Source organism: Diabrotica undecimpunctata, unplaced genomic scaffold (genome assembly GCF_040954645.1).
Source record: "Diabrotica undecimpunctata isolate CICGRU unplaced genomic scaffold, icDiaUnde3 ctg00001793.1, whole genome shotgun sequence".
Classification (NCBI taxonomy): Eukaryota; Metazoa; Arthropoda; class Insecta; order Coleoptera; family Chrysomelidae; genus Diabrotica; species Diabrotica undecimpunctata.
The window spans coordinates 1-23,155 of record NW_027312754.1 but is presented as its reverse complement, the minus strand read 5'-3'; the positions used below and the strand labels follow the sequence as shown (position 1 = coordinate 23,155).

Below are 23,155 nucleotides of genomic sequence, written 5' to 3'. Positions count from 1 at the left end.
TTGTCTTTCAGTATGTATGAGAGTTTTCCAAATGCGGCCCATCCCATTCTTGCTCGTCTGCTTATTTCGGTAGTTTGGTTTTCTTTGTTTACTTTGATATTCTGACCCAGATATATGTATTCTTCTACATGTTCCACTTTTGTTCCTTGGATGGTTATCGTCGGTTGATCATCTTTATTCGACATTAGCTTAGTTTTACTCAGATTTATTTTCAGTCCTTTTTTTATGGATTCCGTATGAAGCCCTGATGATCGCCAACCTTCGGAACGAAGATGGCACTTGAAGAAGAAGAAGAAGTATGAAGCTCATCGATCATCGTCTTCAGTTCTTTCCAGCTGTCGGCTATTAGTACTACGTCATCTGCATATCTTAGATGGTTTAAATACTTTCCGTTTGGAGATATGGTGTCTCCCTGTCTTACTCCTCAGTTTGATTTTTATTGGCCTCCTTTTCATTCCGTTATCCATTCGTGACTACCATTTCAGCGTGTTGGTATATATTATTTTGTATTAATATCCTATATCTAGAATCTATTCTGCTGTTGACCAGTGCTTCCTCAATAGCCCATATTCTATGCTGTCAAAAGCTTTCTCGTAGTCTATAAATGCTAACAGATTGGTAAATTGTATTCGTTAACTTTTTCTATTAGGACCATTAGTGTGTGAAGATGGTCACATGTACTGAACCCTTTTCTAAATCCGGTTTGCTCTACTGGTTGATATACATCGAACTTTGTTGTCAATCTATTTGTAATTATTTTTGTGAATGTTTTATAAAGTTGGGATAGTAGTGATATTGACGATAATTTTTCAGATCTGTATTGTCCCCTTTTTTGTGTATTATTATTGTGTTAGCAGTATTCCATTCCCTTGGTATGTTTCCTTCAAATAGGCATTTATTAAAAGTATTTTAGGTACCTGATGACTTCTTCTCCTCCTTCTTTCAATGTTCATTTGCCCATGTGTATTTACATATTTAAGATCTATCAAATTCTCTATTTTTATTATAAGATTGATGTTCACTTACTCTAACATTTAATGGCCTTGATGTTTCACCTAAATAAAACTGATCGTATTCGCAAGGTATTTTATAAATACAATCTTTGTTCTTTCTCGTTCATGGTTAGGTTTAGTTTTAGATAAAATAGATCTCAATGTGTTTGTTGTTTTGAATGTTGTTGAAATGTTGATTTGTTTCCCATCTTTTAAGTTGTTCTGATAATCCTTTTATGTTATGGTTATTAGTGAGTTCATCTCAGTTATTCTTAGTATTTGTGTTTTACTGATGTTTCGGCTATTATCATGGCGGCGTATGTCATTATTGGTAGTATGCATGTTTTGGTGTATACTAGGGTATTTGTTTTTACAGATTGGATGTTTGAGATATTGCAGTAGCTATATATAGTAACGTGTGTGTGTGTAATAGTAACAAAGAATATAATAACAATAACAAATAAACAATCAACCCTAAAAGACATAATTTTTGTATTATGGTATTATTTAACTTACCTTTAATTTAGTGCAGGCCAAAAGATCCACCACGGAACAAACAATCATTACAATAAAGCTGGTGTGTAAGATATTGAAGTACCAGAGAAACAATCTACTGCATATCCAGCTATGAGAGCGGAAGTTCCAAAACCTATTGTACCCCATACTCATTGCTTTCCGTAATCATATTCCTGACTAAAAAACAAATATAAGCAAACATCTGCAATAAAGTAGATATCTGTTTGATCTAATTTACTCTTTGTTCACTTCTGATTTAGAGAAATGGTGGAAATACCGGATTAAATAGATAACAGTGTTGTGAAAGATTATAGAGAATAAAAAATCATATAAAGAAATCGATACTAGGAGCAGTGAACAATGTTTGTAGTTTTTTTTTGTAAATTTTTGTAGTAGGAATAAAGTTGTCATTTTGCTATGTTCATACCAAAATTGTTATAAAATACTAGGTGATCTTGGATAGAAAGTACTGATGATAGTATAGTCAGTCAGAAAACGTTCTGTGATGTAACCCGATAAGGTTTTTATATTAATATACCTTTTATAAAGGATTTTTTTTAAATAAAAATCTTAAACAAACGTTTAAGAATTATATAGAATAGATTTTGAATTAAGACATTTATCGATGTGGATATGTACGCTTTGTAGAAGATATCATTAAAGAAATTAATAAAAGAAGTAAATAGAAACGGATAAATAGCATCCACAGAAAGTGCAAGAACTTATGAAAAAGTTTTATAGAGTTCATCAGCAGAAACAAAAGTAACAGAGTTTGAAAATATCAATTGCAGTCTGTCACTCCAGACCATCCCTTTCCCCCATATAGCACTCTGATGCGCGATAGGGGCAGAACTGTCAGCCAAATGCTCTTCATGTTGGAGTCCTTAATATCCGATTAAAAATTCAGGCTAGCGTTAGTTGCTTTATTCCTGTTATCTTCTTGTGACTTTCAGTGACCAATTTTACATCGTAAAAGGGATTTCGATATATACTTACCGATAACATCAAAACATATGGCGTCACTGATAGAATTGACCACGTTGAACCCGACGGACCCAACACACATGAAAATATGTACACCCAAAAGCTGAGCTGTTTATAGAGACAATCGTGGCCGTTTTCAAAGTCTTGATGGCACTTCAGATGACACGAATTGTCGCTACTGTTTGTAATATCGGTTCAATAAGGAAGGTTTGGTTTCCAAATGGCACAATTGTTCTTGCTCGAATGACGAAGAGTTTGAAGTTTCTACCAAAAATGGTTGTGGGTATCGTAACAATTAGAAGTGCATATTAGACGTTTGGTGACATTGCTACATTTTTCCTCAGTATTAATTTTCTAAAACATTAATATATGATTAAAAAGAAGAAGTTCGAGTATATTCTCAAAATATATTAAACAATGAATTAAAATATAAAAAACAAAGTAATATAAATGCTAATATGAAACATTTTCCTATTCTTTGATTACTTTTATACTACGCTAAGGTTTCCACAGATTAACTCTTTTATAATTAGGGAAGACCAGTTGAATTTCGCGTACTTGGGAATTCTGCGCATCAGGTATCTTGGCAAACACGGCATAAGTATTTTAACATTCAAACACAGCGCGCAGTCTTGTATTTGCTAACCACATGTTTGCAATCTACTGCATTCGTAGTTTTGGTTTAGACAAGGTCGCCGATTGTTTGTTTTTCAAGACGTCAATGTACTTTACTTTACTTAATCAGTAGATCCATTTGTACCTTTCGGTGTTGGGTCGTTTATAATACATTTTATTAAATTACAATATTTGACAGTCTTCTGAGGTGTCCTAGTTCTTAACGAACTTTCTCCATTCCTGCGTATTGGATGCCATCTGTGTTGCTTCCTGCCAAGTCTTACCTTTTACTCTGCAGTATCTGCGAGATGTCACTGTTCCATTCTTTAATGAGTCTTCCCCTTCTGTTCTTCCCTATTGGTTGGCGTCCCACACTCTTTTTACTTGTCTATTATTGTCCATCCCGGGTTAGGATGTCCGAACCATGCCAATTTTTTCTCCTTGATTGAATCGAGTATCGGTTTGATTTTGAGTCTTTCTCTTATTTCTTCATTTCTGATTCTATCAGTTCTTTTTACTCCTATCGTTCTTCTGAGGTATTTCATCTCTGCTGCCTGAATTCTGCTCTGATGTCTTTTGTTTAATATCCAATTTTCTGCTCCATATGTCACTGTAGGTCTATATATTGTTTTGTATATTGTCATCTTTGTCTTTGTTGATATTTCTTTGTTATTAAGAAATCCTCTATTTAGTGCTTGGAATAGTTTTCCTGTGTTTTCCATTCTGTTGTTAAGATCGTTCTCGATGTCTCCTTTGTTGTTGATTACTGTTCCTAAGTATTTGTATGAATTTGTCTGTATTATTTTTTGTTTGTCTATCATTACTTCTATTTGATCTTCCGTCCCTTGTTTCCTTGATATTTCATTACCTGAGTCTTCTCTTTGTTTACGTTTAAGTTGTATTTGCTTGCTTCTACTTCTAGGTTCCATTTCTCTAAGTTGTATTTCAGTTTTTCTGCAGTTTCCGCAATTAATACTATGTCGACTGCAAATATACACATCTCAGCATTTATCATTTGCATTCTGTTCAAACCGATGCAGTATTTCTTGAATGTTTCCTTACATTCTTTCATTATCTCATCTATTACATTTATGAATAGCACTGGGCTGAGACTTTCCCCTTGTCTAACTCCTTGAGTTGTTTCAAATGGTTCTGACTGTATATTTAACATTCTTACTGTATTTGTTGTTTTCATGTATATACTCTTTGTTGCTTCTATCTGTTCTTCACTTACTTGTTTCTTCTTTAGGCTTTCCCATATATCTTTTCTTTTGACTGAGTCAAATACTTTTTCAATGTCTATAAAGCTCGATATATTTCTTTATTTTTCTTTAAGGCTTTTTCTATTACTTGTTGCATGGTGAATATATGGTCTTGTGTGTTGTGTCCTTTCCTAAATCCACTTTGTACGTCCTCTATTTATGTTCTATTTCTTTCCAATTTTCCTTTCTATTATGGTTTCGTATACTTTTGCTGCTACACATAGTAGTGATATACCTCTATAGTTCTTACAGTCTCTTGTGTTTCCTTTCTTGTATATAGGTATAATTACTGCATTTGTCCATTCTCTGGGTATTACTTTTCTCTTCTATATTAGGTTATATAGTATAATAATTTTTCTTTTGCTTTTACTCCTATATATTTCATCATTTCTGGTGCTACTTCATCGCTTCCTGGTGCTTTTCCAATCTTTATCTTTCTTATTGCTTCTTCCAGTTCTTCTTTTCTATAGTTTCTGGATTTTTCCGTGTTTCTCATGGATACTCTCTTGTTGTTGCTTTCCTTCTCCATTGCATTCGCTTGATTTCCATTCAGTATCAGCTGAAATGTTTCCTCCATCTTTCCATAATTTTCTTATCGTCGTTTATTATTGTTCCTTCATTGTTCATTATTTGTTTAGTTTCGTTTCTTTGTTGCTTCTTAGGTTTTTCAGTGTTCTGTAAAATAATTTTACGTTTTCTGTGCTGTTTTCTTCCATTTTTCTCCGAATTTTTCCCAACTTTTCTTTTTCTTTTCTTAACTATCTCTTTAACTTTTGTTCTTTGTCTCTTATAATTTTCATATTTTTGTTGCGTTTTGTCTTGTATGTATTCTTTCCATAATTTCTTCTATTCTTTTATTTTTTTTTCACTTCATCGTTCTACCAAGATGTTTGTTTCCCTCTGTTGTTATTTCTTGTAGTTCCACATATTGATTTAGCTGTTTTTATCATCGCATTTTAAATTTTCCCCATTCTTCTTCTATTGTTATTTTATGTTCATTGTCCATCTCTTTCTCTAGCCCTTCTGAGGATATTATTTTCGTTGTTTCTTCTCTTAGTTTATAAATTTTTATTATTTCTTTGTGTTTTCTGTTTATGTTCTCATTTCTTTTTATTTCTTTTCTTTTGCTTTTGAATGTGGTTTCTAGTAGATAGTGGTCACTACCAATTTCAGAACTCCTTTTTGCCCTTACGTCTCTTATCCAGTTCTTCTCTGTTTTTTGCACTATAGTATAGTCTATAATTGATTGTTCGTCTCTTGATTTGACTTCTCTTGTGATCTTGTGTATCCTTTTATGTTGGAAGTGTGTGTTCATAATCACCAGGTTATTGTCTAGACAGAATTCGAGTAGTAATTTTCCATTTTTATTTAGTTTTTCCTCCCCATAAGGTCCGATGACATTGTTCCATTTTTCTGCTTCTTTCCCCACTCTACTGTTCATGTCTCCTGTGATCACAATTTTCTGTGTAAAATCATTTATCACTTCTTGTAATTTGTCCCAGTCAATGTAATTATCGAATAAAATTTAAAAAGTGGTAAGTTTTGTTATTAATTTTCATTACAACTATTCCATGATTACTCTGCTTTATACGTATTGATAATTTCATGTACAAAAACAATGAATTTTATTTAGTCATTAATAAACAGTAATAAGTTAAGTTAGGTTACTCATCTAGGGGGAATAACGTGCAGCTGTGTGAGGGTAATTTCGCGTTGCGCGGTATTACCCCGTGTGAGAATTTTTGATTATATAGTGTTTGTATTGCTTTTTAGATTCCAAAAATCCCCGTGCTTACATTTGGAAAATCGAGAGATCAAATGGACAGAAGAGAAACTAAAAGCTGCTATATGATCTGGGCTAAGAAAACAAGAAGTAGGTCGATCATTCAATATTCCAGAATCCACTCTACATGACAAACTATAGTTTAATAGCCGTAAAAAAATAAAACTTGGCAGGAAACCAGTTTTTAATGATGAACAGAATCCACCACAGCCAACCATGTTAAAAAATTGGCGAATATGTTTTTTGGAATCACACCAGCAGAACTAAGACGTTTAGCAGACCAGTTTGTTGAAGTAAATAAAATAAAATACCGTTTAGACTAGATAATAAAAATCTCTAGTCAAGATTGATTAGAACTCTTTTTAACCAAACATTAGTGTTAGAAAACCCGAAGGTACCAGTCAAACCGCATTTCTGCATTCAATAAAGATGAGGTTGAACGATTTTTTAACAATCTGCTCACAGTTATGGAAAAGTTCAAATTTCCTGAGAGTCAAATTTTTAATGTAGATGAAACGGGCATTTCTACGGTCCAGACACCATCAAAAATTTTGGCAGCAAAAGGTCAAAAACGAGTAGGATCCTTAATATCTTGGAAAAGATGGAAAAATGTTACCATGGTATGCACTGTAAATGCTTCGGGACTTCTTGTCCCTCTTATATCCATATTCCCTCGAATACGTATAAATCTACAATTAAGATGAGGCCTAATCGGAGCAATATACAGATGTTCAAAAAACCGTTGGATAAATGAAGAGTTGTTTTTCGATTGGATCAAACATTTTTGTCAGCCTATAAAGGCCTCGAAAGAAGATCAAGTGCTTCTCTTATTGGATAACCATGGGAGTCACATTTCTTTGGAGATTTATACTTACTGCAGATCACACGGAATTGTAATGGTTTCACTTTGGCTTCTGAACTGATACCAGCCCAAACCATAACGGAGCCCCCCCGATAACTTATTCTTTCCGCAATATTACATTGAAAATATCGCTCTCCATGTCTTCTCCAAACCCTTTCTCGGCCGTCTGGTGACCTTAGACAAAAATCTGGACTCATCTGAGAACAATACTTTGCTCCAATCTGCATCACTCCAGTTTTCATGTTCTCTTGCCAAAGCAAGGCGAGCTCTGCGATGTTTCTATGGATAGTATTGGAGATTGGGCTGGCCTTCTGGATAATAAATTACCTTCTACAAGTCGTCGACGAACTGTCCATCTGCTTACATCCACATTTCTCACTTCGCTCAGACGATTTGTCAGTTCAACTGAAGTTAGATGCCGATTTCTCAAACATGATGAGACCAGAAATCGATCATCTCTCTTTAGGATGTTACCCTTCTACGATCTGATCCTGGTCTTCTTGTGAAGTTAACCGGTGTCGCTAAAATGCCGAACTGCTCTTTGAACCGAAGATCGACTAACACCCAACATTTCAGCTGCATAATATTGGCTACGACCATCTTGAACTAAAGTCACCGCCCTTGCAGCATCTGTCGGAGTTTAGAGACATTTAGGAAGGATAATTAAATAAAAATATAACACGTTTTGAAAATAAAATCACTACACTAGTATGGTTGTTGAATTAAAAACAACATTTAATAAATATCTTCTTGCTTCAGACCCTTTTTGACAAAAACCTGAAATACCAATTTGTTTTAAGAAATATAAAAAGCAATATTAAAAATATTATTTTATTTCTCGTATACGAGGGTACACCTAAATTTACATACGTAATTTAATGTCTCTAAAATTATACAACTTCAAATAAATAAGAAATAAAGAATGGATCGATTTTTTTGCACCTGAGTGTATTAATGTAGTACCGGATTATTTGATGGATTTTAACATAAACTTTAAGGTTTGTGAGCAATGTGTTTCACAAAAAATAAATAAATAAATTGATCACCTAATTGATCATAAAAATAAAACAAAAAAAGTTTTACAGTGATTCCGTCCGTACAAGATCCATCTAAAATGAACAACATTTATTGACTTAACGATGAAACACGAGACAACCTGTTGTAACAAATGTAAAATATAATAATTATACATATATTTAAAAGTACATAAAATTAAATCTATTTTTAGAAACTTACACCATTTCATTTTATCTGGAAAATTTGCGACGTACCTACTCGTGAAAACTATTTTTATTACTTATTTATAATAATATAAATTTTAATTGGAATAAATTCGATAAAATGTCGATTTTTATATAAAATTTGCTACATTTTAAAATAGTTTGGTCTATGAAACTATTTTCTTGTAGAATTTATATATTATCCACTGTATATAATGGGAATAAATTACAATTTGAATTAAAAACATTTGAAGTTTCGATATCCACCTCGGAAATCGTTCTAAATATACGAATGAAACAAATGATTTCTCCTTACTTAATGATAATAATGACAACCTGGATAGCTTGTGTAAATATGCATAGGAAACTAAAGATATAATGCAATGGACCACCTCATCCATAGTCCTAAAGGAAACACCATTAGTAACCGCAATATAATTTGACGTGGAAAGACAGGTACACTTCTAAGAATAAATGTCTAACCTCCAGATAACTAACTGTCAGATAGGCCAATATTTATCTGGAGGTGAAAAGACCGGTCCCTTCATGCAATAAGTTTATTATTTTAAAAATTTAATTTTTAACTCTTTTGAAAATTTGTTAATTCAAAAAAATGGCTGCGAATTTGGTGATCGGTAAAAAAACATAATACAAAACTCGAGCTTTCCCAACAAATAAATTGCCAAACTAGAATTACGCTGGTTTTTATACGTAGATCGATTTCATAAGACGACTTCGCAAAAGTTCAACAATTTTTCAAAAATTCTCCGTCCTAGGCTTAAATAGGACGAAGTCAGAAAAAAAATTGAGTGGAGTAACTGTAGATGACAGTTGACTGGAGCCCCAGTCGCATGGTGTCGGGCAAAATCACTAGTAGTTAATAAAAAGATAAATTATAAATAAAACAAATCGAAGAGAACTAAAAAACAGTGTAAACAAGAAGAGGAAAAGGTCGAAAAATAGCAGAAAAACAACCGAAATATTCAATTACTTACTTACAAACTAATAATATTTTTACTAAGATCAAGTTATACTTACACTAATATCACATTTTTTAAAACCTTGCATGTCGGTTCCATTTAACACTACTTGTAGTCCAGGTTGTTGGGGAACATAGTCTAGAAGCGCGAAGCTAACTGTGGTAGCAACGATTAAAGCGATAAAGATGGACTTCCTGTAGTCCCTAAATATGTCCACGATCAGTCCGAACACAGGTTTCGCCAGAAGAAATGCTACTGGAAGAATTCCCGTTATTATACCCATCACAAAGGAAAGATACTCCCAATTCTTTACCGATGACATTGAGCTGCGGAAGGATTGGGCCCATTGCTATAAAAGATATTACTATATAAATTTTCATTTTTAAAAATTTGCTTTATTTAAAAATGTACTTGTAGCTTTTTAAAAAAATTGTACGAACTAAAGAATGTAGTATAAAAATATGGGAAATATAAATGTATTTTAAGAAGAATTCTAGGATAAATCAAAGGAGACCTTTACAGACGAAAAACCACCAAGATAGGGAACTTGCAATAACCCAAGAAGCTAAAGAAAATGAACAAATGAAGTCAGAATTAAGAGAAATGCAGAAAACTATTGAGTTGTTAAAAAAAGAAAAAAGAGTGAAAAACATCGTTGTAAATGGCTTTAAAATGAACTTGGAGAATCCTAAAAGTAAAAAAGAAAATACTTAATAGAATTCTTAGATCGGCATCTGAGAATTGAAACAAAACTTAAGACAGTACGGAAACTAAAACAATATACATGTCTGATAGAACTAGAAGAAAAAATAATGCAGAATAAATACAAACTAAAGAGCTTGAAAGACCCACGAGCTTATGTAAACCAAGCTTTGAGTAAAAAAGAAAAGAAAATGCAGAGCATGATAAAACAAAGAGCAATCGAAGAAAGAAAAACTAGAAAACAAATAACATAATATGGGCTTTAGTATCATAACAATAAAAGGAGAGGTAAGTTTTTTTATATCAAAATACTTTTTGCCGTAATAAAAATTATTAGTAAACATTTCTCCTCTTATCAACGTCTGTGGTAAATATTATTTAAATCTTACAAAATTTGGTTGTAGAATTATTCATGTAATAGTAGTAGAAAAAGGTAAAAATATTATTTGTTTATTAGGCAATGACCGCACATGCAACGATAAAATCAACACATTTTTGTATGACCGCAAATGCAACGATAATAGCCGTGATCGCAAATGCTACGACCGCATCTGCAACGACACCGTCACTAATAACACATGCTAGTAAAATCTTGTTGCATATCATTAAAAACCTATCTACATTATCAAATACCGCAGGAACAAGCGGGGTTTGTAAAGGATATAGGTACACAGGAACAATTCCTGAACCTGAGACAACTCAATTAAAAAGTCTAGAGAATTTCAAGTACCTATGATCGTATGAGATCTACCCTTCGAGATGTGGATATACAGAAGGATACTAAAAATATCTTATGTGGACCATGTCACCAACGTTGTGGTCCTACAAGCGCATGACAAAAGAAAAAGAAGTGCTTAATTTATTTAAACAACGCAAGCTTGAGTACCTCGGCCACGTGATGCGGAACGAAGAAAAATATCGAATTATTCAACTTGTTATGCAGGGTAAAGACTCTGAGATAGCGCGTGACCGGGACGCCGTCGTATCTCGTGGTTGAAAAATCTCCGACAATGGTTTGGGATGACCTCAGCGGAGCTGTTTCGCAGAGCAGTCAACAAAACCATGATAGCCTTGATGATCGCCAACATCCGGACCGGATAAGGCACTGAAGAAGAAGATGATCGTATGCTTCGTTGAATACCAAAAGGCATTTGATTGTTTAAGCTGGATAAATCTGTGGCCCATTAAAAATCTGTACCAGTCCAATATAGCAACAGTACGACTAGATCAGAAGTTATCAAACCAATTCAAGACCGAGAGAGGTGTTAGACAAGGATGCGGGTTGTCACCTGACTTATTCAACATTTATGGTGAATATGCCATGAGGATGGTTTTAGATGGAAGGGCCGGTGAAGTAACAGTGGCTGGTAGGAAAATCTCCAATTTAAGATTTGCTGATGATACTACAGCAGCAAATGAGTAAGAAATGTTTAATCTCCTGAGAAGAGTTGAGTGCGAAAGCAATAAAGTTGGTCTGAAAATCAATAAAGCTTAGACAAAAATAGTGGTGGTCGACAGATTCCACACTATTTAACTGACTAGCATGTTACAGGAATACCAGATAGTGGACAGTGTTGTCTATCTCGGGTCTGGTATAACTAACGATGGTATTTGTGAAGCAGAAGTTCGGAGACGTATTGGTATGGCAAAAAAAAACAATGAGTCGCCTAACTAAAGTTTGGAAAGACAGATTTATCTTCCAAAATATCAAAATGAGACTGATGAATGCCCTTGTATTCTCAATATTTCTATACGGAACAGAGACTTAGACTCTTCCAAAAAATTGATGCCTTTGAGATGTGGTGCTGGAAAAGAATGCTGCACATACCTTGGACAGCTAATAGGACAAACGTTTCCATTCTAAACCAACTCTAGATTAAAAAAAGGCTGTCCACAATATGTCTGGTATTTTGCAATTTTTCGGTCACGTGGTTTGCAGAGGTGACGATAGTTTGGAAAGATTAATTGTTTCTGGAAACGTTCCGGGGAGAAGATCAAGAGAACGATTACCAACTAGATGGTGTGACCTAATTAAGAACTCAGCTGAAAACTCATTCTGCGAAGCTCTCAATGTAGCTGACGATAGAGACCAATGGAAAAATTGTTAGGAATATTGAAAAATATCACAATCCTCAGTAATGGGGAAACGACAAGAGAGATAGAGAGAGATGATATTCCACTTCATATGTTGTTGTGATGGTGTTCATAAATTGCGGTCTTGTCAGAAGCTGTGACTAATATTCCCTGGTACTTAATTGATATGTCTGATTAATTTTTCATTCACCACATAAGCATGATGTAGTCAATGCAACCAAAGTGTACTATTGCCCAGCCCACTCAAATTTTCTATTACATACAACTACGAATCCAATGCTATAAATACCAATAACCGTTATTTTTTTAAAATAAAATATTTTTTGACTAAATTTGTTTTGCTTAACCTATCCCTAAATACAATAAACTGTCTACACATTACCTGCCATAAAAAAGAAGTAATGGGCCTTGATGGGAAGCAGCTTCCGGTTGATCTGCATCATTTTCTTTTCTCTTGTATTATTTTCACATACTGCAACAAATAACTGTATCAATAATATGCTAACGTTGTTTAGTTTAATACAAACTTATCTTTATTATATCTTATCGTCGATAATGGCCTATGTTATCAAGCAAGGGGTATAGTACTTTAATTTTATTACGGATACTATGCTTTGTTAGATTAAATTAATAATAAAAAAATTAAACGATATTTTTGACGGTTGAAAGAAGTATACATTATGAGTAAATTGGATCTCCTAATCTTTATTACTTAATTTTAATGTTAGCATGTGGAGGTGTTCTTAGAAAACAATTGTTATATTTGCTACATTGTAGATAACTTTATTGGCATTAGTTATTATGTTAGTCATGTTATATAAGAGGTAACCTGTACAAATAATTTAATTTTTTTACATTTATATTTTTATTTATAAGTTATAAAAGTCCGAGGCTCGTCACGTCCAAAATGAAAGCAATGTAGAGACTAGCTGGAGAAAACTTAAAAAAATATATTCTGGATGCTGCCCTGTCCGAGAAGCACTTGGAACGAAAATAATAAACAAAAAGTGGTCAACGAAAACACCATGGTTTACACTAGAGGTTAAACAAAAATGTCACCAAAAAAAGAAAGCTTTCCTAAAATATAAGTCAGAAAAAACGAATGAATAATATAAAGAATATAAAAGAATAAGAACTGAAACTCATCAAATGGTAAGAAAAACAAAAATAGATTACTGGGAAAGATTCACAAAAGGACTAGAGATGGATTTCTATGGACAACAGAAACAAATATGGCGCTTCATAAGACAACAAAGAAGCGAAATGAAGGAACTAGTTGAAATAGAACACATACAAGAGGATACATGGGTGGCCTTCCTGACAGAAATGTTTAAAAAACAAAACGAAGAACCTTTACCAGAAACGCCAAATATAATAACTGAGGAAAAGACCGAAATCTCCCAAAACGATGTAAAAGAAGGAATAAACAAATTAAAAAACAGAAAGTCACCAGGAGAAGATCAAATACCAAATGAACTCTTAAAATATGGAGGTGATGACCTTGTACAACAACTGCAACTTCTTATTAATAAAATAATCACCATGAACAGAATACCAGATGAATGGAGGAGAGCGATCATGGTGATGTTCTTCAAAAAAGGAGATAAGAAAGACCCCAATTTTTAACGAGCATTAAATCTATTAAATACAACACTCAAATTGACAACAAGAATAATAGCGACAAAAATAAAGGAACGAATATCTTTGCAAGAGGAACAACAAGGATTAAGGACAGGAAGATCATGCACAGATGCAGTTTTTGTAATAAGACAAATAAAAGAAAAGTAGCTGGAATACAACAAACCAGCATATATATGTGTCTGATAGATTTGAACAAAGCGTTTGATAGAGTGAGAATTCGGGACGCGAGAGATTTATTTCATGAAAAGGGAATATCACTGGATTTAGTAAAAACCATTGAGAATATATATAAAGATAACATAGCTATGGTAAGATGTAAAGGAAAACTATCGCAACCTATCAAATATAAAACTGGCATTAGACAAGGAGATTCGCTGAGCCCGTTAATATTTAATCTGATAATGGATGAAATCATAAAGAAAGTTTAAAAAAGAAGAGGATATAGAATGGAAGAAAAGGAAATAAGGATAATATGCTACGCCGACGACGCCATAATAACAGCCGAAAATGAAGATGACCTACAAAGATTAATTACAGAATTCGAAGATACGGCGCTCATATACAACATGGAGATCTTAACAGAGAAAACTAACGCGATGGTGATATCAGCGGAACCGAGACAATAATAATAAATAACAAAATAATAGAACAAGTGATGGAAACTGAATACTTGGGAATAAAACTGTCAAGCTACGGAAAAGTGGAAGAAGAAGTACAAAAACAAGTGAACATGGCAAACAGAGCAGCAGGATGTCTCAACAACACAATCTGGAGAAACAAATACCTCACAACGGAAACGAAAACCAGGATATATAAATCAACAATAAGACCGATAATGACGTACACAGCGGAAACAAGAGTAGATACGGCGAAAACACAAAGATTACTGGAAACAACAGAAATGAAAGTCTTACGAAAAATAACAAACCAAACTCTAGGAGACAGAGTAAGAAGTGAGGAAATACGAGTGAGATGTGGTATAGAGGAAATAAACGCGTGGACCAAAAGAAGAAAAGTGGAATGGAATCAACACATCGAAAGAATGACAGAAAATAGAATAGTACGAATAGCAAGAGACAAATTGCCAAATGGAAGAAGATCATTGGGACGACCGAGGAAAAGATGGTCAGACAACGTCAATTTAGGCTAAAAACCGAAGTAAAACAGGCATTAAGCCTATTTATAAAGTAGGAAGAAGAAGAAGTTATAAAAGGTCTAAGGGGTAATAAAAACAAAGAAGCAACGTCGGTAAGAACGAGAACGGAGATGTAATGACAGGAGAAGAGATAATAATAAAGAGATGGAAATCATATTTCCAAAAACTTTTACAGGTGGAAACAAAAATCATTACACATCGCTGCAGGTCTATTTTCTTTTTCATTTTGTGTATTTAATCAAAAAATATATTTCTGATTTTTTCGTAAGCTGTGCCACCTTCAAACAGCCGGAAAAGTGGTTTTTAGTGGTTTTTTGATTTTCTACATTGTATAAACTTCAAAATAGATTAAATTAGGTTTTTTTATAGGTTATATATAATTTGATATAAATAACAGTCCTTCAGAACATTCAAAAATTGGGTGAAACTAATTTAAACCCCCAAAAAACCCATGTATTTTCAAGCTTTTCAAGAGATGTTGCGATGTTAATATTATTATTTGAGATCGATAAAATGTGATTCAATAATACGTCTCGAATTCATATTAAAAAAATATATCAAAAATACCATTTCCGTGTCTTAAAGAAGCAAATAAAACCATTGTTCATTCGAAAAACCAGGTCTTCAAGCATTATTCAGGGGGTTTTTACTAGATTTGCCCAACTTTTTTACCTTTCTATACCTATCTAATACTATAATTAAATTTGGTGGTATGTGTTCAATCATCTGTTCAAAATACTCTTCGAAAACATCAGCTGTCATCTCCTCGTGATAGTCTTTTGTGCTTTTGGACTGAAATTCCAACAAACCATGCTTAACAAATCCTTTTTCACTGCCAATGTGAGAAATTATTAATCTACTGACTTTACCAGAAGGTGGGGAGATACCAGTAGACCAACCTTCCATAAAGGCTTGCCTGGAGCTTAATATATTTTTATCTGACCAAATTTTTTTTACAGTATGACCTGAGTTTACCCACGTTTCATCCTGGTAGAAGATTGGCCTTCCTTCAGCTCGGAATTTTCGTATGGATCTTAGATAATTTCTTCTCCAACATATTATCTCCTCTTGGTCAATCAAAAGTGATTTTTGATCTGATTTCTCCCACCGGAAATTGAATTCTTTTAAAACTTGCCACAATTTAGTTCGTTCGATATGAGGCAAATCCGGGTCGTCTCTAACTTCTTGTAAAATTTTGTTTAGGTTTGCTATTTCTTTTTTGAAAAAAAAAATCCATGAATTTTCCTTCGAATACCATTTTTGGCAAATTCATCAATTTCAATAGGCTTTTTCCCTCTCTTTAAGTGTTCGTTTGTGTTTGGGTTAGCTATACCGTGTTTTTTTCTTTTTGATAGGAACCTATATATAGTTGACTCCCCTACGCTAGTCATGTTGGCACAACTTTCGACTATGTTGCGAACAGTATTTGTGGGATTCTGAGAAACCAGAGCATCGTGAACATTCAGGACAATCGTCTTCTCTTTTGGTGAATAGACATACTTACTGACTGTACGCAACAGTACCGGTGTAAAACTTGATGATGTTGATGATGAAGCCATCACAAAAAATCCAACAAAACGAGCACGAGAGAAAGGTACGTATATGTTCGTAGATATATGGAATAAAAAGTCACTCACGCACTGCATATAATTTGCAAAAGAAATATTCGAGACGCTAATTACTGTCGTAGACGCGGAAACATGGATAACTTTCAAGTTAAGTTTCGAATATAAACTGAACAGACGAGGCACGTGGCCAAAGCCGGCATCTTTATACCCATTATATTATTAAAAATCTGGGGAATTCCTTCCTAATTATCTTGCAACGAATAGTACCTTCGGATATGAATTCCAGGTTTTCTAGTAAAGTGATTAAACGCGAAGATTAGTATTGAAATATCCAAAGAGATAAGGTATTCTTATTTACAAAATTGTTAATGGTTAAATTCTTATTTTTATTAATATAATATAATAACCAAATTAGCCGTAAAAGCTTTAATTGTTTTTTGCTAAATATATTAGTATTAAAACATTATTAATTTTATATATAACAGTATTAAAACATTATATTATTATTTAATGAATAAACACCTCAGGAACGCCTATGATGATACAAATTTTAAGACCGTTTAATGACTTTGAGGCACACTTCGTGCTCTCAACAATTTGTGAACGGAGAATACATCATTAAGCTGCGTATTTTCAAATCTTTTATACAATACACAAAACGTTGTATTTGCCATACTTAGAAAAGCTAGAAATTTCTTGAAACGTGCGAAAGACTCGGTTTTCAAGTGTATTTGAAGATTTTACTGAATTGTAAAATCTAGTCTTATGTCATATGTATAAAGGAAAAAACAGTTGGATAAGTTCAGTAAAAATCCCCAAATAAACTTTGAAAATCTGGTTTTTCGCATAAGCGATAGTTTTACTTGCTTCTTTGAGCCTGAAAATTTTTTTCATATATTTTTTTAATATGAATTAAATATCAATCTCAAAATTGCAAAAACTCACAAAAACCCTTAAAAAGTCAAAAAAACATGTTTTTTGGGTGTTTAAAGTTGTTTTTCCGATTTTTAAATGTGATTAAGAACTCAGTTGCTTCAATTTCTATACCTATCACTTATGAAAAACTTTGATTTCCCAAAAAAATCCTAAAAACCCCCAAAAACCCCTAAAATACTCCACAGAAACTGACAAAAACTCCGAAAAACATGGTTTTTTGGGTGTGTCAAGGGGTTTTTCCGATTTTTAAATATCCTAAACGACTTCAGTTGCTTCAAATTATATATAACCTATAAAAAACCTTGATTTCTCCAAAAAAAACTCTAAAAATCCCCAAAACACAGTTTTTGGTTATGGTATATAGTTATTTAGCATACGGGTTTACGAAATATAGACAAGTTTTATAAAAGTCTCAGCTATGTGCGTAAATTTTTGAAAAAAATGACGTTTTTGGGATTAAGGGGAGGGGACAGCAGGTTAAAATTGCGCTATCTTATTTTTATTCACATAAAATGTCAAAAATAAAAAAATTATTGAAGTTGTATCGATCTCAAAAAATATTAACCCCGCATAAACTCCCAAAAACACTAAAACTCCGAGAAAACATGTTTTTGCTAGTTACTAAGAGGGAGGAGTAGGGAAGGCAGAACAAAGACTGCACGGGGTGAGAGAGACGCTTACGCAGGACGCCGATAGAGGGGAGTGATATTCGTATGACCCAAAATAGTAACTTATGGAGAAACGTAGTTACAGAAACCGATCCTGGACAGGTATAAATAAAAAGGGAATGATGAAGAAGCAGAAGAAAAGAAAAATGGCAAATTAGACCAAGAAGTCAAAGATAAACAATTATAGCGTTAAAATAATTTAGGAGATTTAAACGCAAAAATAGGAAGAGAGGAATTATATCAGGAAACAATAGGTATACATAGCCTGAATGAAATAATTTCGAAGAACTGTTGTAGTGGCGTATAAGATGTAACCACGAAATAAATAGAATATTTAATTGACCAACTATCCCAAAGGAAATATGAAGTAAACGTGTAAGTTGGTTGGGATTGGGATAAGATTGATGATAAGAGGAACACAAAACTAGCACTTAGAAAAGAATTAATCGGGAAGAGACCGAGATTTGGATCCAGAAAGAGATTGATTGATGACACTAACCAGAATTTAAAAAAAACTAGGAATACGAATCATCATTTAATCATCAATAAATAATACAACGATCGAAAGAGTAACAACACATAAATATTTAGGAACGTGGCTAACCGAAGATGGAGATCAAACAAAAGAAATCAGATCTAGAATAGAAATGGCAAGGAACACGTTGATAAAATTAAAGAACTTACTTTGCAACCGTAACCTTAATCTAGAGATCTGCACAAGAATGCTACGTTGTTACATTTTTTCTACTTTACTATCCGGCATGGAAGCGTGGACAATAAAACAGTCTGAAATCAAAAAATTAAATTCCTTTGAGATGTGGTGCTACAGGAGAATCCACAGAATCTCGTGGACTGAAAAAGTAACTAATATAGAGGTGTTACAAAGAATGAAGAAAGAATGTGAAGTCATAAAAACTGTTAAAATTAGAAAGATTCAATATCTGGGTCATATAATGAGGGGCGAGAAGTACGTATTACTTAGATTAATTATGCAAGGGAAGATACAAGGGAAGAGAAACCCAGGACGACGTAAAATATCCTGGCTAAGAAATTTGAGAGAGTGGTTCGGCTGCAGCTCATTAGAATTATTCAGAAGCGAGGCCAATAAAATTAAAATAGCGATGATGATTTCCAACCTCCGATAGGAGAAGGAACCTGAAGAAGAAGAAGGAATACGAAAATGGAAAAAATAAGCGAAATAAAGAAAACATGGTCAATACTCAAGGAATCAAAATATACCTCACATTGAAATGATCCCCTCAAAAAATACACACTAGGAAGTAACGATTTTAGATATACACTTTGGACTTTTTGAGGACCTGTGCGTGTGGCTGTAAAACAACACTATGTAAAACTTTAGAGCCCAAAGACCTCAACGAGCGATCACAGATGATAATGGTGATGATAATATTTTCCAAAATGAATAAAAAGAGTTGGTTAAAATGATTGCGCTTATATTCCTATTTGAATTAACTTACGAGTAATATGTTAAATATTTATGTAAATAGTAATGATTTAAATAAATAAAAACAAGCCAATGACATGCAAATTTTTAATTTTACAAATGTTTATGTTTAGTTTATTTTGACGTTGACAATGTCATTGTTTGCTTTATTCGTTGATTAGTGTCGTTACAAACTTTTAAACGGTTTGTATACAGTAGGCGGTTAACAGTCTCGCGAGTTATTTATAACAACCACTTTCTTTTGTGTGTTAAGTTTACTACAATTGAATAACTTGAATTTTTGATGTACTTACCTCAACTTCTCACAAACGATTTGTCACAAACAAACTGATTAAATAATTTATACTAAGTCATATTATCATCACGTACAGATATGATAAAACAACACTGATTCTTTAAAGCATCTGTGTTTGCTTCTATTGAATTGCATTGGATATTTATTCAGTTATAACATTTACCCAACAACCTGTTTGAGACGCGTCAAGCCCCGCTTAGTCGTTTAGACTGACTTAAGTAGATACTTGGTGTTGGGAAATATAATACATTCAGCCTTTAATTTTTCCGCTTTTAAAAGTTGAACTTGAACTATTATCACTGCGGTATTATATTTTTAAACTTGCCCCCTTGTGGTTTGTCTCCGAGGGGACACTGACCTCGCACCTCGTTTGGGACTTTTTAATCTGATGGTGGGTGGCAACCACAACGTTATCTACTGATAAGTATTAATATTGAAACTTTCTGAATTTGTTTATAGATCGACGAAGGGACTGGTTAAAAAAGATCACGGCAGGTTATTTATTAAAGAGCGGTATGGGGACAACACTGCAGTGATAAGATAATATAAATACTTTCTAAAATGTATGGTGGTAGGGCAAAAGTCAACATTAATCATTATAGATATTTCTCTGAGATAGCGCGTTATTAGACTAAATTTTTTATTTATGTACAATTCGTTACCCTAATATTACAAGGTTCTATGTAACATTTTTTACTAAATTAAGTTTTCATATTACAAAGTTCTATGTGACTAGCACTACATCACAATTTGTATGGAAATTAGTTTGCTCACATACAACTCTGGTAATATTAAAAAAACCAAGGGTGTATGTACAAAATTATGCTTTATATGAATAGCAAAGTTCTATGGTAAACATAGAACTTTGGAATTTAAAATTTGATTAAAATCTAAATATTACATGGTTCTATGTTGTAACATACAACCTTGTTATTGTATTTTTTGTAAAAGTGAGGTTATGTTCCTGTATTTATAATACAAATCGCAAGCGTTTTCGAGAGTGTTATTTGTGTCTAGAATTAAAAAAAATGAGTAATTTAAGTGATGACTATGTCCAAGACTCTGATGATGATGAGGATTACGTATTACCAGTTCAAAAATCATCGAAGATGAAAGAATGCAGGTAAGATTTTTCTATATCTTATATTGTGAGGTTAGGTTTTTATTTTTTATTTCTTTTTTTACAAAAAGTTCTTTGTTTCAGACTTAAAATTCGTGGACGTGTTATTAATATTCCCGTGTCAAGAAGTAGCAGCGAAAGTGATGACGAAACTAACTCAGAAACGGATTCAAGCAGGTAGGCATGATTTGCTAAACAAAAAAAATTAAACAACGTAACATTTTATTAATTTCTTTTTATAATTTAGCTTGTTGTTACTATTTAAAAACTAATTTGTTTTAGAAAAGCTCCTAGTTCGTCTTCCACCTCAATCATTCACACTCCAAAGAATAAAAAGGCCCCAATCATAGTTGTTAGCAATATTAAGATTAAAAATGCATCTAACTCTGGTTCTGGTGACTTGCAGTCTAACTTAAATAGGTAATATTTTTGACAATTATTTTGTTTAACTAAATCGCGAAAACATTTTTTTTTATTTTTATTTTAGAAATGTACCTAGCAGTTCTACAACTTTAGTTCCAGAATTCACCAAGAAAATCCCGTCTTCAGAAGATAACAAAATTAAGATTCTAGAACCAGACCATTCTGATTTCGATGATACAAATAATATTGGACATATTTCCGAAGAAATTTTACTAGAAGAAGCAACTCATAATATAATAAAAGATAAAAAGATATTTACTAGAAAACGACAGAAAAACACTTCTGAATGGACATGTAACAAAAGAAAATCTTTATTTGATCAAGGTCTAGAGTATATTTCTTCTCGAAAAAAGGTAGTACCTGCTAGAAAGATTAGGAATAAAAAAGATTGTGTACAAAAGTGCAGAATGAAGTGCTCGCGTCAAATTAGCGACGAACAAAGGAAGGAAATTTTTAAAAACTATTATTTACTCTCAGCCATCGAAAAGAAAAACTATATTTTGCATACCACAGAAGCTGAGACTCCTTGGAGACGAAGAAAAGGCAAAAATCCAGAAAATTCGAGAAAAAGCAAAAGTTTTAGGTTTTATTTTGAGATAAATAATCAAAAGATCCAAGTTTGCAAGGCTTTTTACACTGGGACTTTATGCATAAGCCAGAAACCAATTTATACGGTGCACAACAATAAAACTTCCACCAAAACCTTACCCGAAAGTAAACAAGGCAAACATCAAAAACGGGTAACATCACTCGAAGATAGTAACTTGGTCAAGGAGCACATTAACATGATTCCAAGAGTGGAATCCCATTACTGTCGCAAAAAAACTAATAAAGAGTATTTAGAAAGCGGATTAAGTATCAAAAAATTGTATGAGCTTTATTTGGATTTTGCTGGAGAATGCAAAAAAAATCCAGTTTCTTTTGCTGTCTACAGAAAAATATTTTGCAACTATTTTAATATAGCTTTTCACAAACCAAGAAAAGATAGATGTGATACCTGCGAAGAAATAAAATTAAGAAAAATGGAGAAGAGGGAAGACGAAGAATCACAACGAAGATATACTGATCATTTGAAAGAGAAAGAGTATATGAGAGAAGAAAAACAAAGAGATAAAGAAAGCGGAATACCTTTATTATGTTTTGATCTGGAAAATGTTTTGACATGTCCAAAAGCAGACATAAAAAATTTCTTTTATAAGAGCAAATTAAATGTGTACAATATGACCGGTCACCTTTCGGTTGGGAAAAAGGTGTATTGTGCCGTGTGGACAGAAGCTTTACATGGAAGAAAGGGAAATGACATTGCAAGCGCAGTTTATAAAATAGTAGGAAAAGTGTTGGAGGACCATCCAGAGTTTACAAAAATCATTTTGTGGAGCGATAGCTGCGTTCCACAGAATCGAAACAGTCTTATGAGTTATGCTCTCAGTTACCTAATTCAAAAACATCAGAATGTGCAAAATATTTCCATGAAATTTTCTGTTCCAGGACATGCTTGTATTCAAGAGGTCGATGCAATCCACAGTGCAATTGAAAGAACGTTGAATAAAGTAGAATATTATTCTCCTATATCACTTCTGCGCTACCTTTTAAAAGTAAACCGACAAAATCCATATACAATAATTCAAATGAAACAAGAACATTTTATAGATTTTCAGTCTTTTTCCAGCCAACTGAACTACAACGCTGTACCATTTTCAAAAGTAGTAGCATTAGAATTTTCTAAATCTTTTTTTGAACTGAAGTATAAAGATACTTTTGATCCAACCAAAGAGCTAAAAACTGTAAATTTACATCAAAGAAAATTACGAAAAGGTCATGTTAAAACCGAAACAGAACCACTCATTCCGCTTCAATTAAAAAAATGTGATAA

The 23,155-nt window shown here is 33.1% G+C and overlaps 1 protein-coding gene and 1 long non-coding RNA gene across 2 annotated transcripts; one reads left to right on the top strand and one right to left on the bottom strand.

Annotated features, from left to right (window-relative positions):
* Positions 1 to 2,708: 2,708 nt before the first annotated feature.
* On the bottom strand, positions 2,709 to 20,247 carry LOC140431725 (uncharacterized). Its single transcript, XR_011949716.1, has 4 exons — positions 19,738 to 20,247; positions 12,393 to 12,482; positions 9,273 to 9,563; positions 2,709 to 2,846 (listed from the first exon to the last, which is right to left on the bottom strand). It is a non-coding gene; the product is annotated as an uncharacterized lncRNA (long non-coding RNA).
* Positions 20,248 to 20,478: 231 nt separating this feature from the next.
* Positions 20,479 to 23,148, top strand: LOC140431724 (uncharacterized; the record flags this gene model as incomplete). Its single annotated transcript, XM_072519606.1, has 2 exons — positions 20,479 to 21,036; positions 21,142 to 23,148. A coding segment is annotated over exon 2 (1,459 nt), but the record flags the coding sequence as incomplete, so codon positions are not given.
* Between the last annotated feature and the right edge of the window lie 7 nt (positions 23,149 to 23,155).